Here is a 16,852-nt window from a genome sequence, read left to right as displayed (position 1 = left end):
TGTTTCTACCAAGAGTATAATCAATATTTTGGTCAAGAGCACCAGCCTGAGGGCATGTGTTGTTATCTTTATTGCACCGAAAATTTGAAATCATCACAAAATACAGTATTTGTACTGTGTGTATGTGCGCTACCAATGGCGTTCGGACGGCTTGCCGGCAAGAGGGCAATAGCAATTCAAACCACGTTATATCACAGTTTTTTGGAATGTCACGTTGCAGAGTTGCATCCAATCACGAGATCAGTACTGTAGTTGAGGTGTAATATTATTATAGCTTTGTCAATACCAGTGAATTTTGTGACCTCATACCCTCAGATACATACTGATAATGTATCCAATCATCCATCATTGCTATCAAAGATGTTTTGTACATCTTCAAAGTCAGTGACATCTCAAAACTATAAAATAACAGCATTAATATATCCCCGTCCTCCCACAATTGACTCATCAAGCAAACTTTGCGCTCCATCATGTACTCGGCCCCGCCTTGTTGTGCAAATTTTGCTTTCGTCCATTATAAGCTGGAGGGGTACATTATTGCTTGATAAATAGACGATCTGCTATATTGTTTTAAAAAAATTAATAAATGACAATACAAACCACCCATTCACATTTAGCTTATCTTTTCAATCTTTAGCCACAAAGTGGACACTGTAAAGAAAAATTCTGTAAGTTTACGTTGCCTCAAGAAGGACAATTCAAAACTGGTGTCACACTTTTATTTAAAACAGCTCTGAAATGTAATACATGCGTAATAAATTCTATAGGAGTCGGCATGCCGTCGCAATGAACGGAATGTAAAGTGTTGTGTCTATTATGGGTTACCATTTGTGATAAGTCTTAAGCTATGTAGGAACTAATGTCGGCTCCCAGCCCGCACCATGTGTTGTAAAGGATACCGCTTATATAGTCACATTCATGATGGAAAATATGTTGGCCAAATGCGCTCTACCCTTACTCTATCCTAGACTACCTTGGATCCTTAGGGCTACTGTTTCACACAAAATTTGCACGGACAAAATGTCGGCTACACGTCGGCTACCCTCCACTACCTTGTGTCTTGTGGGCTATCGATTTTGAGCATATTCTGGATGGGAAAATATGTCCGCTACCCTCCGCTACCTTGTGTCCTATGGGCTACCGATTTTGACTCCTCCAAACAATCTTTTAGAGAAAATAAAGTCTGAAACTTGTCCGCTACCCGTCGCTACCCTCCGCTACCTTGTGTTCTATGGGCTACCGATTTTGAGCATATTCTGGATGGGGAAAAATGTCCGCTACCCTCCGCTACCTTGTCTCCTATGGGCTACCGATTTTGAGCATATTGTGGATGGGAAAAATGTCCGCTACCCTCCGCTACCTTGTGTCCTATGGGCTACCGATTTTGACTCCTCCAAACAATCTTTTAGAGAAAATAAAGTCTGAAACTTGTCCGCTACCCGTCGCTACCCTCCGCTACCTTGTGTTCTATGGGCTACCGATTTTGAGCATATTCTGGATGGGAAAAAATGTCCGCTACCTCATAATGCTCAATAAATCTGTAAATGTAATTATATTATTTTAAAAATTTTGGGCAAAGTTGCGATCGTTTAGGAAAAATCAAAAAAAACGATTTAAGATTTCTTACTTGTACTAATTTGAATCTCCGGTCAACCAAAAGCATCCTTTTATTTCATGCATCGTAACCGACACCAATTTATTTGATTACGAATGCTTCACATTTAATTTTACAGTTTTATAGACACTTTGAACGTAGGTGCTCATTTTAAAAAAAGTTCCGGCTGTCATTAATGTCAAGTGTAAGATAGAGAAAAAAGTCCGGCTTTTCTATTATGTAATACAATCGTTAAAACTTGTACCAGCGTACTAATACATCATTACGGCTAGAAATCTATTTATTTCAAGATTATTTGGTTTCCGCTACCCCCGATACCGATCGATACGTAGCGAAGACCTCGGCGAAAAAAATTGTGCCCGAATCCTGCATTGTATACACAAGCATGTTTGTTTTTTCCCAGCACTTAAGATATAAGCATGCACTACATAGGTCTACTTACACCTCAGTGCACTCAATGTTTTCCTTCCCTTTCCTGACCCAAGAAATCATATTTCAGGATTTCTGTTGCAATATCTCAATGGCATCGGCACTATCTAAAGGGGACTTTTTGACTTCTGTAAATTGTGAAAATTTTAAAACACAAGACAGGAGTCAATAAACTAGTGTTAAAATCAATATAGTATTCTCTCAATATAAATATATTAGGAAGATGTACAAGTTGACAATGAAAAATTGAGGAACAACAAATGTAATGAAATACAAGGGAGAGGGTCACTAAAAAATTGAAAACTTCAGGGGGCGTTACTCAAAATGTGGAGAGGAAGAAAGGGGACGGGTTACTCAATTTATTTTGGCGAAATAAATTGAAACACATCTCAGATTGCACCATTGCACACATCCATTTCTCAAAATTTTCAATGCAAGAGGGGGCACCCCCTCTCGTGCTCTCCCCCCCTTGGCTCTTCTAACAGTGTTACTGGTAAAAGACAAATTTAAAATACCTATCGGATTGCACTACACTGCACCGTGGCGCACATCAATTTCTCAAAATTTTCACAGGATCTAGGACAAAACTGAACTGTTGTGAATTCATCCTTTATTATCACAGAGACATGTTTTCATTTACCTCAGTTCAATGACCATTTTGACAGTTAAACATACCATATTCATGCTTTTCATTAGAAGCTGGCAGCTGGAGAAATGACACAAGAAGGTCACAAATTTTCCGTTCCTGTATATTTATTTATCTTCAGTCTCTGGCAAACAGAACTCTTTTTCACAAATTGTATTGTCATTGTTTGGTAGTTGAATATTGTGACACAAACACTGATCATGCATAAAATGTAAAAATATTGCAGTGTTCAATGTCATTTTCAAACAGTTTTACCAAATGCAAATAACCTAAAACTCCTCTCAGATTGCACCATTAAACACATCAATTTCCCAAAATTTCCAATACGAGAGGGGAAACCCCCTCTCGTGCTCTCCCCCCCCTTGGGGTGTTATAACAGTTTCACTTAGTAAAAAAAAATTAAAAAACACCTCTCAGATCGCACCAACTGCACCATTGCACACATCAATATCTTAAACTTTCCATGAAAGATAGGGAGAAGCCCTGTGACACTTTCCCCCTAAGCCTCTCACGTGTTCTCCCCCTGTACTTTCAAATTCTGCTGCCCGTCAAATATCCTAGTGAAAACCTTGTCATAATACCCATCCAAATTAAACAATATACTATATGGTTAGATACTGCGTGAGCTTTTATATCTTTATTTTATTGTGACTTGCAATTTCATTTTGATGGGTTCACCTTTTTTGAACCATCATGAGATAACTGATGATAGTCTAACAGAGTACATCAGGATTTCAAAGGTCTTTACTGTTAATTGCTGTATTTTGTAAATTTTACAAATACATGTATTTGTATTTAACTTTTCTAAGTGGGGGGATCAGTCAAAATTTCAGAGTTAGAGAGGGGAGTTACTCAAATTCATCATGGTTGACGGGGGGGGTGTCACTTGAAATTTCTGAGTTTCAGGCCGTAAATAATGACGGCTCCCTTATATACAACGCATCACAAACTTGATGACAAAGAAAAAAAATTTGCATTGCTACTCCATTTGAAAAAAAAAATTGATGCAGCTCTGACAGTAGAAAAAAAAAATTGCTGTCACTGTGACAGGAAAAAAAAATTTGCTCCCATACCCATTTCCTCCATACCCCCCCCCCCCCAAAATCAAATGGTTCTCCCCTTATTACGCTGAAATAGCTGCCTGGCATCATGTACGTAGTCGTAAGCTTTCAATCTACTCTGTGATCGGACTCGTAGTTCATGTTTGAAAGGGCCCGGTAAGAAAACACAAAAGAACCAGATATACGTTATTTTTGAGTTGCAGTTCTTTGAAAGACTAGGCTTTTAAAGGGAGATATGCACGTGAAATAAGTTCAACCATATTTTACGTCGAGCTCAACGTTCATTTTTCGCAAAGCGTTTTTGGCAGATCGTCCATGTAGCGACACGGACACGAACTGTCTGATCGTTTTTTCAATTTTTGTTCTTTTTTCTGTAGAAACAGTTACGCTTTCAATGAGAACTGATCATTCGCAAAACGTACATAAAAAGTCAGTGATTGATTTTCTGTACCGATCAAAGTCAAATAGTAGTTTTTTCACACAATTTGTTGAACATAAGTTGTTATGCTCTCCGGACGTAAAACATTAGGTATGTACGATCACAAAATAAGTATGTATGAAGTTCCAACCACTTATTTTCCCAAAAATAGGTCGTTTTGGGTCGGTACAGACCTAATCACTACACAGTAACTACTTGATAAGTCGTTCAGTTTTCTACGGGTGACAATAAATGTTACAGATCAGCTCTCTCAAAATATGTGTCTGTAACTTTGTCTTGAAAATGTTGAATAGATATTTACTGGGATGTACAGATATCAGCTGGCAGTTGATTCCACAGGAGTGAAGAGTAACTAAAATATCTAAAATGCAGCATCTGTATGCGTAAAATGCATTGTTGTTTACATTTGAATTCATGTCCGGACCAGGATTCACTTGTCAACAAAAACAGTGCAGTTTAAACATGTACAGGCTGACTTGACAAGCTGAATACTGTGGATCTCAACATGCCATAAATGCTGTTGAAATTTAAAAAGCAAAAATAGTGGATAAAATCCTATAAAATTACATCCACCAGACCCTTCAACATACTGTTAAAAGTCTTGTGGAGGTCTTTAAAACCTTTCATTCTCATTTTTTTTTCACCCAGACTGACAAGAAATTGATGAGGTTACACTACATGACTACACGGCAATTTAAGGTGAGTATTAAAAGATGTTTAATTTTGGATATATACTCTGCACTAAAATGTCTTCAGTGGCACTGTGCCAATGTTGTATCATAAGAACATTTAATCAAGGAGTTGTTTGAAGTAATTTGTAGCCTATACTTAAGTTCTGGCAGGTTCATTCTGATCGACTAATTTTTCAGCTAACATAAATACTCAAGTTAGTTTTCCCTGATGATTACTAGTGTCACATCAGGGTCATTGAACAGTACCATTGTCACATCAGGGTCACTGAACAGTCCCAGTGTGACATCAGGGTCACTGAACAGTGCCAGTGTCACATCAGGGTCACTGAACAGTCCCAGTGTCACATCAGGGTCACTGAACAGTCCCAGTGTCACATCAGGGTCACTGAACAGTCCCAGTGTCACATCAGGGTCACTGAACAGTCCCAGTGTGACATCAGGGTCACTGAACAGTCCCAGTGTCACATCAGGGTCACTGAACAGTCCCAGTGTCACATCAGGGTCACTGAACAGTCCCAGTGTGACATCAGGGTCACTGAACAGTCCCAGTGTGACATCAGGGTCACTGAACAGTCCCAGTGTGACATCAGGGTCACTGAATAGTCCCAGTGTCACATCAGGGTCACTGAACAGTCCCAGTGTCGCATCAGGGTCACTCAACAGTCCCTGGCGCAGTGTAACGTCATCATCACTGAACAGTTCCACTGTTTGCTGCAAAAGTAAAGCTCATAATACCTTGGTGAACAAAGAGATTCTTTTTACATCTGATCATGGCAACAACAGTAAATATTTGCGTCACATCTGATACTTTTAATTTTTTTTAAATTTTATTCAGTCCATCATCCAACAGGCGTTAGCCCAATTACAGGATGAGGTAAATAACCCATTAACTCCCCCATTGGAGCACTGAGGAGTAAAGTGCCTTGCTCAAGGGCACAACACCGTGCTGGAGTCTCGAACTCACCATCCTCCGATACTTACTTGACAAGCTTTGTAATCTTTTTATTGTATAAAATGCACTGTTTCCTGTACAGTGCATATTGCTGGGAAACCACTTCTTGGAAAACAAGATCACAATAATCATTGCATTGTGAATGGAGATGTACGGTAGTATTTGGGTTGATTGATTGATTAAGTTTCAAAGAATGATGAAAGCAAAGGAATGCACCTCCATATGCCTGACTCTTTATTTCAACACAGATGGACTTGTTCTGTCTCCTCCCATTGGATTTACTCTATCTGAAAGTTGGTTGCTATGGTGCAAGCACATTTTTAAGACTACCTAGGCTGTTCAAGTCACCAGAATTTAATACACAGTTTCAACTGATAGTGAACAGTCAGACCTTAAGGGAAATGGACTCGCTGAACTCAGCTAGTTTATATTCCTTGTAAAACAAGTACCTGCAGGCCAGTGAAGAAAACACATTACATGTTCTAGAGATTAAACTCAAATTTTCAGCATTAATTTGTTTATCATTTTACTAGTCACACTGTGCCCTGACTGTCAATCAGGTTAAGGTTTATTTTAGATGGCTAACTTTGCATAAAATGTTGTTTTCTACCTTCAGGTACAGGCATACTTTGAGTTTGCAGAAAGGTTTGAAAATAAATCAAAGTCAGCTTGGTTGTTCAGGTAAGACAGTAAATTAGTTAAATGTTTGATTTGCTGTGCCTTCATAAAGGTACACAGAGATAAAATATCCAACTAAATGCTGCTGCTAAAGTCAATAAGTTAAACACATTTTTTCGAAGAAATCAATTTAGAAGATGATAATTATATTTTAATAAAACAAAAATTAACACTACCGTTACGAGTGGTATTAATGGATGTGATATTAATATATTCTGTTGACTGTCTATTTCATAGTTTTAATGAGCCATTTTTAAGGCGAACATAATGCTGTTCAAGTTTGCACATTGGTATTCTAAATCTACATAATTTGTACATTCTCATTCTAAATCTACATAAAACACGATTGGAACTAAATTGGGATAATTGGATTGGCAACATTTCTTAAGAATTTTAGAAATTTGTCTAATATTACACCATATTTCCTTACCATTTTAAAATTTTATTCAAAATTTACGATTCTGTTGAAATGTTATGAGTAAGAATCAGTGCATGATAGTATCTAATGCAATATTGTTTAAAACATTTGAACAATATCCATATTTGAATGAAAATATTAGAGTTTGGTCTGTAGTTGCTTCATTACTGAAACACTAGTAATAATCTCAGTTTGTCACTTTTCCTCGACCACAAAGAATCTTTTCGATTGATTTACAGTTAAGTCAGTCAGGGTCATTTAAAATGTGCCCTGACTCAATTTAATGTTTGTGAAGCCTTAAATTCACGAAAAAGTCAGGGGCATTTCAAAAGTGCCCTGACTCAAAAGTCGTTAAGTAGAGAAATTTTAAGCATTTTGTCTCATTTCTTTAGTACATTTACACAAAAATGAACATTTTTCCATGAAAATGAATCCGATAAAAGAGGGATGCAATAATCATTATGTTTTCGTTGTTTTGTTCGATGGGAACAATATTTTAAATTTTATACTATTCTATCATTTTGTAAAATTTCAGCTGTAAAAATTTCGATTTCGTTACATTTTCCTAATAATTACTCTCATCCAATTTTCCCAAATTAGTTCCAATCGTGTTATAATTTGTTCATTCTCATTCTAAATCTACATCTACCGTAAATGTGCTGCTTAAATGACAATAAAATCCTTCGATAGATGGAACCACCTTTAGCAATGAATCTGAATGAGAAATGATGTAGGGCTTGCAATGTTTTACAGAGATTTTTTTTCAAAATGCTTGTTTGTCATGGTAACAGTGATTTCTATGTATGAATTATCCTACAATTAGTTGTAACATTGAAGTATTAGAAGGTGAATAATAACATTATCATCTACAGCAATCTGTGCTCACGAAGGGTTGCACCCGAAACGTCCATGTTTTTGTCCTCTCCAATTTTACAGGCTTTTTATCTCCCGCTAGTCAGTCAGTATTTCACTGAATCACATATTTTTTGTCCACAGAGTCATCAAAACCATCGGATACATGTTGTATATGATTCATTTGAATACATGTTGCTACTATGCTATTTCTGTCTGGGGAGGTATTAACTCCAATGGATAGGTCTGGGATGGCAATGGTAGCAGGTATGTTAAGTCATTCTCATCTCAAGTCACAAATGACATAAAAATAAAATGACATGAAATGACATAAAATCCATGTCCTTCAATGATTCATTTGATGATATACATATATTGCCTCTGTATGGGAAGGTTTCTGTTAAGTTGATAGGTTTGGACAGTTATGGTGGCATTTCCATTTATCTTGATCAGCAAGTCATCAAGACCATTGCATGTATGCTGATGTTTCCATATACCCCTCGTATTATACTAGAATGCCATATCTCTGTGGAAAGCATTGTTTCCTATCAATGGTATTCTGCTGTGAGAAAGATTATGAACCATTTTTGTCAAGTTATCCAAACCATGCAGCTGTGTCATTTATGATGTGAACATGTCACTGTCACAATTCTCATATTTTACATATTTCACCTCTCTGTGGGAATGCTATATTAGCAATGAATAACCTCCCGCTGCCAAATGGTATGGGGTAAAAAGCATCGGCAAATCATCAAAAATAATATCTATGCACTTCTCATAATTCATTTGATTATACGCAACTGATGTATGTTCTACTCTAAGTATTCATACATTATTTTCGATAAAAGGGTTCTGGACATACAATAAAGGGTATCAGGTACTAAAATGTTTCTGAATGTAGCTCTGTATGCGGAATACCAGGTACACTTGGTAACTATTTCTTGATAGTAAAATGCAGCTTTGTGTGTTCTATGAATTAGGTATCTCTCTTACGGATATGACCATTGTAAATTTTCTTCCCTTAGTCATCAAAACCATCAAATATATACGGATCTCTAATTTATCTAAATAAGTAGGCTATACTTGCTTTGAAGAGGAAAGCATTAAAATCTAGTTGATGGTCACTTTATATTCATGTAATCAGTTTAGTCTTCAGTGTTTTCAAAGTTGTAATTGAAGAGACTACTAAAAAGTAAAGCAGAGTTTGTTTCAAGGTAGAATGGGCCTCGGGGATAGATGTTTGGACTCTCAAACTCTTACAATTCTTTTCTGATCTACCACTTGTGGGAGTTCATTTCGAAGCTCTCTGAGTAAGAAAAACTTTTCTCTGTCTTAAATTGTTTTTGAAAATTGGAAACATTTTTTCCATCCAGTTAACACAGGGATATGGCAGCCATTTTGAATTTAAAATATTGTAAATCTTTGGTTATTTGATTTTCTAATGCCAAAATTTGCACAGTGACCTGATATTTACTCTTCATTTTGAATGTGGGTGGCTGAAAGATTGCTTGTGGAAAATTTGAGCAAAAGATTAATTATTTTTATTTTTGAAGCACATATCACCTTAAGTATTGGGTATCGGAGTATCAAAGTATTTAATATCAAAAGTAATAACCACTTCAAGTCTTCATTGTTAATACATGATTTTTTATTGACGATTAAAAACTCTCATAGTTACTCTGTCAGTGCTTCATGCTTCATCATACTGGAAAAAATTAAGTACTTTGTAATCTCAGATTTTGTATTCTCTCACACTCCCATATTAGTGACAAGACCATCAGCTGAGCATAAACTGTTGATGCATTGTAAAGTGTGATGCTCTTAACATTACGCAGTCAACAGTTTAAGAAATATGTAAAAATAAGTTCTGTTCTTTGATTTCATCTTGACTGATATTTCTATGAAAGGATGTCAATAATTGTTAAGAATAAATTTTCTCACTTGCAGCTGTGAGTTCACATCTCTATGTTTTCAAATACTGTGCATGTTCAATTACATATAAAAGACGTTTATCAGTAGCTGATAAGAAATGTACAGACAGCGTGTATCTGACATGTAACTCCCCAAGGTGTCTGCAGCATATCATTGACATGCAACTCTTGACAGTACTTAAGATTATCCAAATTACACTTCTTTTAAAAGAGCACTTATCAGCCAGGGTTTTCAACTAAATTCTCACAATGTGGATGCACTTTCACTGTTGTACAAGTATCATTCCCTATCAGAAGTACAAGATCTTGCAAACTGTCAGAAACGCAGCCATTAAAGCTCAGGGGAAATTGGCTGAGAGTTGTGAAAATTGAACACGATATGTCAATGTTTCATTTGTATTCACAATGTGATCCTAAAGGACCTCGTGTGTGACATCTTTGACAAGAATCAGTTCAGTGAAATCATGAATAATGCATGACCAGAATATTCACAATACATACATACACTCCTATCAACCTTATTTTTGTGCATCAGTAAATCTTTCCATCACCAAAAGTCCATTACATCTGTTATAATTTGGGGAAAAAATCAATGCTTTTACAATTTCTGCTGAAATTGACACTTAATTGTTGTCATTGTTTAATCTCTTCAGATATCCTTGAATCAAAATATTATCAGCTTGAGTCTGATTAGTATGTCTCTTTCCTGACAAATTCATTTAGTGTTCTCTCGAAAATACTGTAAATAATCGAGAGCTTTTAATGTTGCCATGGTAATAAGCAAATTATCTTCTTTTAAATAAAAGCCAGAGAAACTATCATATAGTAACACAATATTTTTAAGAATATTCATTTTTCAATCGATCCGATCATTCTCATGTTGAACTCTTATAGTTACATCCGCTGTTGTTACCGGGCAACGAAGACCTTGATCACTATCGGCAACCTACCAGATCCAGAGACAACTTTTGAAATTTTCTTCATGAACGTAGATTTCATCATCGGCATTTTTGTCTTTGCCACAATCATCGGTCAGGTATTTGATTTCTTCACCTTTTACTTGTCTCACACTTATTGTGGTTCTGTAGGAACAATGTAAACATACAACTTTTGATATATCACTGCCATACAGTTCATGCAGTATTTTATTAAGACAATATCACGTGGTAACAGTTGTGTCTTCACTTGAAGATGAGAACACGTGGAAAACACAACAAAAATGGTAGAGGATGAAAGTGTGCTCGACCAGAGTTCCCATTATTAAGAAAATCATCTTTATTTATTATTATTATAATACTAAAATTTCAGCAATGCACAAACTCCCTCCTACAGGGTTAAACTAATAGACAAGACAAATAAAAAAACCAATGAAAATGATAAAGTAGCGATGGGTGTTTGATAGAACACAGTGAAAGGTATTGGAGAGTAAGTTAACAGTAAAAAAGTGTAGAAACTTGAAAAATAGCACAGTAAACTGTTGGGCTAAAATGAAATGAGAAATGCATAAATGATGCAAGGATACAATTATAAAGTAAAACAGTTTTAGAAAGAAGATGCATGCTACATGCTGAACTTGTTACCAGAATTTCCCAGGTGTCATAGCATTTTCATCAAGGGCAATACATGCATGTAAGTTATCAGTCACCCTGGGAATATCAAAGCATTAATAATATATCATTTTCCGGGTTTCCAAACCTTGGCAAAAATATATACTGTTATGTATTTGCACATTGTAAGTGGCATAACTGTCTGTGATGTCAAAGTATCTGCACCAGACTTCTAGTGAAACTGATGTGAATGTCCTGTCCCATGCAGTTAGCTTTTCGCATCGCCAAACCTTCCTGAGATTTGTTTGTTGCTTTTAGCAAATAGAATTGCATTGAGATTTGAGTCAGCCTTGAAATATGATCATTTACATCTTTAGGATTTGGAATCAGAAATGAATGCAAAAAAGGCAATTTTGTTTTTTTAATTTTCATGCTTCGTGTTTGATTGTTTACATTCAAGAATTAGTTTGTAAATAAAGTCTATTTTGATCGTGAATTTTCAATTCAATGCTGCATCCTTAATTGTGACACTGAAACTGTACAATGCTTTAACAGATATTTATGGCTTCCTTTTACGACCAAAGTCATTTGTGACAATTCGAGACTGATAGTATGAACAGTTCCCAAATACAAACCTAAATTGATACAGGGTTTTGATGGATATTACCAGATCCATGAAAAATTGTGGACAAGGATAGAATGTGAAATTGAAAAATTTCAAGGTTTTCCTAGATGTGCACTGAACTGTGGTGAACTATCAGTTTTGGTGTGTACAGAAAAAACATCGCTAACATATACATCTATGTTGACATACTGAACTTAGTCCATCAAAATATTATCATTGATAGTTATTTTAATCATCAATGCTGATTGCAAGTTCATTCGTGTACACAGAGATTGTACTATTTTTATGGCAAAATGATGATTGTAAGTATATGAAACATTTGTCAGTCAGTATTGGCTGTGCCATATCCTAGCTTGGTTAATGTTTAATGTTTAACACAGTTTTCTGTGATACTTTTCAGCTTTTAACATATGTTACCTGAAAGAGTGTTGATAATGTGTTTCAAGGGGATAGCATTTACGATGTGTGATTATTTTTTCCAGCGTTTCTGTGTTTGCATTGTGACACACTGTAAAAACCCTCTAACCTTATTTTAAACCTCAATACATTATTGGTATTGAAAAAATATTGAATGCATATCTTAATTTTTCACTAACCTTGAAAACAATTCATACCTGCCTGTTTTGTGTACTCTACTAAAATAATGCATGATTTGACCTCTTTCTCAGAGCAGAACATAACAGATATTTTACAATCACTGAAAATTTCAAAAATCTACTGAGCCTCAAATGTAGTGTTTCACACCCATGTTAGTTTGTACTGAAAGCAAAATAATATTAATGGTGTCAGGTCACATCAAACAGTTGTTACAATAATCATTATCCTTAGGTGCCTGAGAACACACATGAAATTGATCAATGTGGTCACCAAGGGCAACAATCGTCTTCAAACGACCTGTAAATGATTCCATAATCAATCATTGCGGCAGTTGTTGCAGTCAGGCAGCAATGCCGTGTGTTTCAGTGACATCATGTAATTCATATGTCAGAATTCAAGACACACACAGTTTGTTAAAGATCAGCAGGTATCATCGTAAACTTTCTTGAGTACAAGTGATCTGTTCAGATCCTATCTGTTCTCTTGCAATGGAAGCTCATCATTTTACAAAATAAAAAAAAACAGTAAAATTTAATTACCCGGTACTAATTCACCTGACTGACTCAAAAGAATTTGAATGCACCATGTAGGATGATGGGATATTATATCCTTGTACAACTGTCTTTCCAGATGAGGGATATTCTGGGAGCAGCTAGAGCCACCAAGGACGCATTCCGGAGAAGAATGGACAACACTATGAGACTGTTGAATAACTGGAAAATACCGGAAAAGGCACAGAAAAGAGTCCGCATGTGGTATCTTTACAATTGGGAAAGGGGAGCATTATTAGGTATGCTGCAAACACTGAACCTATAGAAAAACATTCAGCCATTATTACTGTGAATTGTGAAATACTTTGTACTGTAAAATTCCAGCAGAATTGGCTTATGTTGCTTATCCTATTGGCAATACAGTAAAGTGGACATTATTTTTGGTTGTGTAAAATTGTTGCAAGTCCATAAATTACACCCATGAACTGATAACAAAAAATCACAATTCTGTCAACAGTTGAACTTGATAGTGCACATAATACATCATAGGTATTTGCTGTCCACACAGTAATTTGTGGATTATTTTGAAATACTTGTCAGACGTAAAATAAACTGAAAAAATGACATCATCAGGACTTCAGAAAATATCATTCAAGTTGTAGAATGTGTCATTGATTAGAAAGGCATTTCATCAGGTGTTTCTGTCTTTTGTGAATTCAGATGAGAAAGAAGTAATGGAAGCTGTTCCTATTAAAATGCAGACTGACTTGGCCATCCATGTACACATGGGAACTCTCAGCAAAGTCTCTCTCTTTCAGGTGAGTTCATCACAGTAATTCTTACAGAAGCATTCAGGCCTTAAAAGGTACTTGAAGTAGCAGATGAAAGAACCAAGGGACACTTTGAACAGAAACTGTGATATATGAGTAACTACCAGTTTGAAATTGTTTATGAGGAATTACAATAACAGAAATGATAAATTCTGAAGACCTTTAGTCAACACTTAACAAAATCTACAATTATTCCTAGTGTTCACCTCAAGTGTTGAAAGCTGTATGCTTTGAAAAGAAAACATTTTATGAAAAAGATAGTCATCAATGTACATTCTTATTGAGTTTAATTGACTGTTATTTGAACACAAGACTCTGTACTCTTGACAAAAGGAACATGTTGTAACTGTCAGATTTCTCAGTGTTAACAATTCACAGTTGTCATCTCTGAATTAAGAAAAAAAAATTGTTGAACACAGGCATTGGCATTACCATCAATCTTGTTCTTCAACAATGCAAAATCAAAGATTGTACAAGACATTGAAAAATGAGGCCATCAATGAATCCCATTACACTGTGTGTTTTTAATGCTCTCAATTTAGTTCGTAAAGTCTGATAAAGCAAACCATGTATTACCAGTTAACCATGGTCAATTTTAACATCAGAGTAAATGTTTTTATTCTACAACAATTTAATAGTCTTTTTTGCAAAGAAATAAATCTTAATTATCTATTTATTTAAAGTTGTTTATTCATTTATCTGTTTACTTATTTATTTATATAGCAAAGGTAGCCTGGTGAACTCTAAGATTTTATCTCCTCACGGCCCTCAAGATTCAGAAATCTGAAATAGAATATCCATCTTAAACATCTTAAAAGGACAAATACAAGATCTGAAAATCTACACAAAAGACGTTTAAATTCTTCCAAATAATGTTTCACATGATTGCTGTTGAAAGAGACAGTCTTGGAATCAAACCATTATTGTTTGGTACTGCTATGCTGACTTGGAATAGACCAATATTGTTTGGTACTGCTGTGCTGTCTTGAAATAGACCGATATTGTATGGTTACATACCTCTATGATGTTAACTCTTCCAGTTCATCATTTCAACAAATAATTTCCCCAGGCACTGTCAATGTTAACAAGCAATTGTTTGCTAAAAAAGAAAAAAACTCTTTTCTAAAGCCAGAAGTTAGCCACACAGATAATGAACTTCTGGAATGGAATAAAACATTTGGTATTATTAACTTAGTATGACCAGTTCCATATTAGTTTTACCATTCCAATATATCAGTATTACCAGTCCCATATCAGTATTAACAGTCCCACATCAGTATTACCAGTCCCACATCAGTATTACCAGTCCCATATCAGTATTACCAGTCCCACATCAGTTACCAGTCCCATATCAGTATGACCAGTCCCACATCAGTATTACCAGTCCCATATCAGTATTACCAGTCCCATATCAGTATTACAGTTACAGTACCAATGATTTTGACGATGAGATACAGCTGGATATTGATACACTACCTAATTAGGTTTGTCAGTTTGCTCTCAAATTTACCCTTTTTGTGGTCAACTTTTACAACTTTGCGCCAACATCAGACAGACTAAAAGAGCAGGTGACGCAGCAAGATGTCTGTAAACTAATTTACTGTGTAGTATGTTTATATCTTTACAGCAGCTATCAGTTTCAATGGTGACACACACAGAGACTGGTTGCCAAGTTTTACATACAGTTCAAATTCACGGAGAGGTGGTAAAAGAACGACGTTACTGCAAATTTAGACTCAGAGGACAGTGTTCTTTGTAGTTGAATATCAATAAAGTTCATGACTTCAAAAATAAGAGTGATGTGTAAAATGAACAAACTTTACTTTGGTTATCAACAAATGAATGACACCACATTTCTCAATGAGCTGACATCGGGCCTACTTCAGTACGAAGTCAGGTGTTTGTTAAGCGCCTTTGAAATTGAGGAGAGGGAGGGAAGGGTTTCTTCGGTACATACCCCATGAACCAGTAAATTCTGCCGTATCTCACGCCCATAAATGCTTGGGTTTTACACTTTTGTAGTATTCAATATGCTCCAGAACATTTGCAGTCAGTTTTTTTACCGATGTTCCAGATGATTTGCCTGGCGAGAAACTGCCAGTTTTCAATTAAGTACTGCAAAACAATGTTGTTGGCCGTTTGCTTTGAAATACCACCACAACGTTTACCAATTTCTGAAAATGACAGACCGTTTAAATACAACTGAACAATCTTCTCTCTCACTTCAGCTGGTGTCGTCCGGGAGCCATCCATGTTGCGTTTTTTGTCTGGTTCAACGTCTGTTTGTACAAATGTACAGATCATTACGCCAGTGAAACTGATAGCTGCTAATTACATGTCAGCGTATGTATACAAAGCCCCACCATGGCTGGCAATACCAGAACATCTCGTTGTCTGAGTTTTATTAGACTAGAAAGTTGCTGACTCAAAGCCCTGACTTCCAGACATTGCTATCGCTACTCAAACATTCTGATTCTTTCAGATCGATTTGTGTTGTTAGTTTTAGATTTTGTTTGAAGTCATGAACTTTATTGATATTCAACTACAAAGAACACTGTCCTCCGAGTCTAAATTTGCAGTAACGTAGTTCTTTTACCACCTCTCCGTGAATTTGAACTGCTTGTAAAACTTGGCAACCAGTCTCTGTGTGTGTCACCATTGAAACTGATAGCTGCTGTAAAGATATAAACATACTACATAGTAAATTAGTTTACAGACATCTTGCTGCGTCACCTGCTGTTTTAGTCTGTCTGATGTTGGCGCAAAGTTGTAAAAGTTGACCACTAAAAGGGTAAATTTGAGAGCAAACTGACAAACCTAATTAGGTAGTGTATCAATATCCAGCTGTATCTCATCGTCAAAATCATTAGTACTGTAACTGTAACAGTCCCACATCAGTATTACCAGTCCCACATCAGTATTACCAGTCCCACATCAGTATTACCAGTCCCATATCAGTATTACCAGTCCCATATCAGTATTAACAGTCACATATCAGTATTAACAGTCACATATCAGTATTACCAGTCCCATATCAGTATTAACAGTC

At 36.0% G+C, this 16,852-nt stretch overlaps 1 protein-coding gene and 1 long non-coding RNA gene across 2 annotated transcripts; both read left to right on the top strand.

Annotated features, from left to right (window-relative positions):
• Window positions 1–5,090: 5,090 nt before the first annotated feature.
• Window positions 5,091–5,687, top strand: LOC139148602 (uncharacterized). The gene has a single exon (XM_070720087.1). It carries the CDS (start codon window positions 5,091–5,093, stop codon window positions 5,685–5,687), a length of 597 nt encoding a protein of 198 aa, XP_070576188.1.
• Window positions 5,688–6,448: 761 nt separating this feature from the next.
• LOC139148780 (uncharacterized) lies at window positions 6,449–13,265 on the top strand. Its single transcript, XR_011556010.1, has 4 exons — window positions 6,449–6,515; window positions 7,927–8,049; window positions 10,608–10,749; window positions 13,113–13,265. It is a non-coding gene; the product is annotated as an uncharacterized lncRNA (long non-coding RNA).
• The last annotated feature ends 3,587 nt before the right edge of the window (window positions 13,266–16,852 follow it).

Source organism: Ptychodera flava, chromosome 13 (genome assembly GCF_041260155.1).
Source record: "Ptychodera flava strain L36383 chromosome 13, AS_Pfla_20210202, whole genome shotgun sequence".
In the NCBI taxonomy this organism is placed as follows: Eukaryota; Metazoa; Hemichordata; class Enteropneusta; family Ptychoderidae; genus Ptychodera; species Ptychodera flava.
Note: the sequence above shows the minus strand (reverse complement) of the source record. Positions and strands in the feature narration are given on the sequence as shown.

Coding starts and splice junctions, on each gene's coding strand:
- LOC139148602 (XM_070720087.1), top strand. CDS start 5,091: ATGATTACTAGTGTCACATCAGGGTCATTGAACAGTACCATTGTCACA.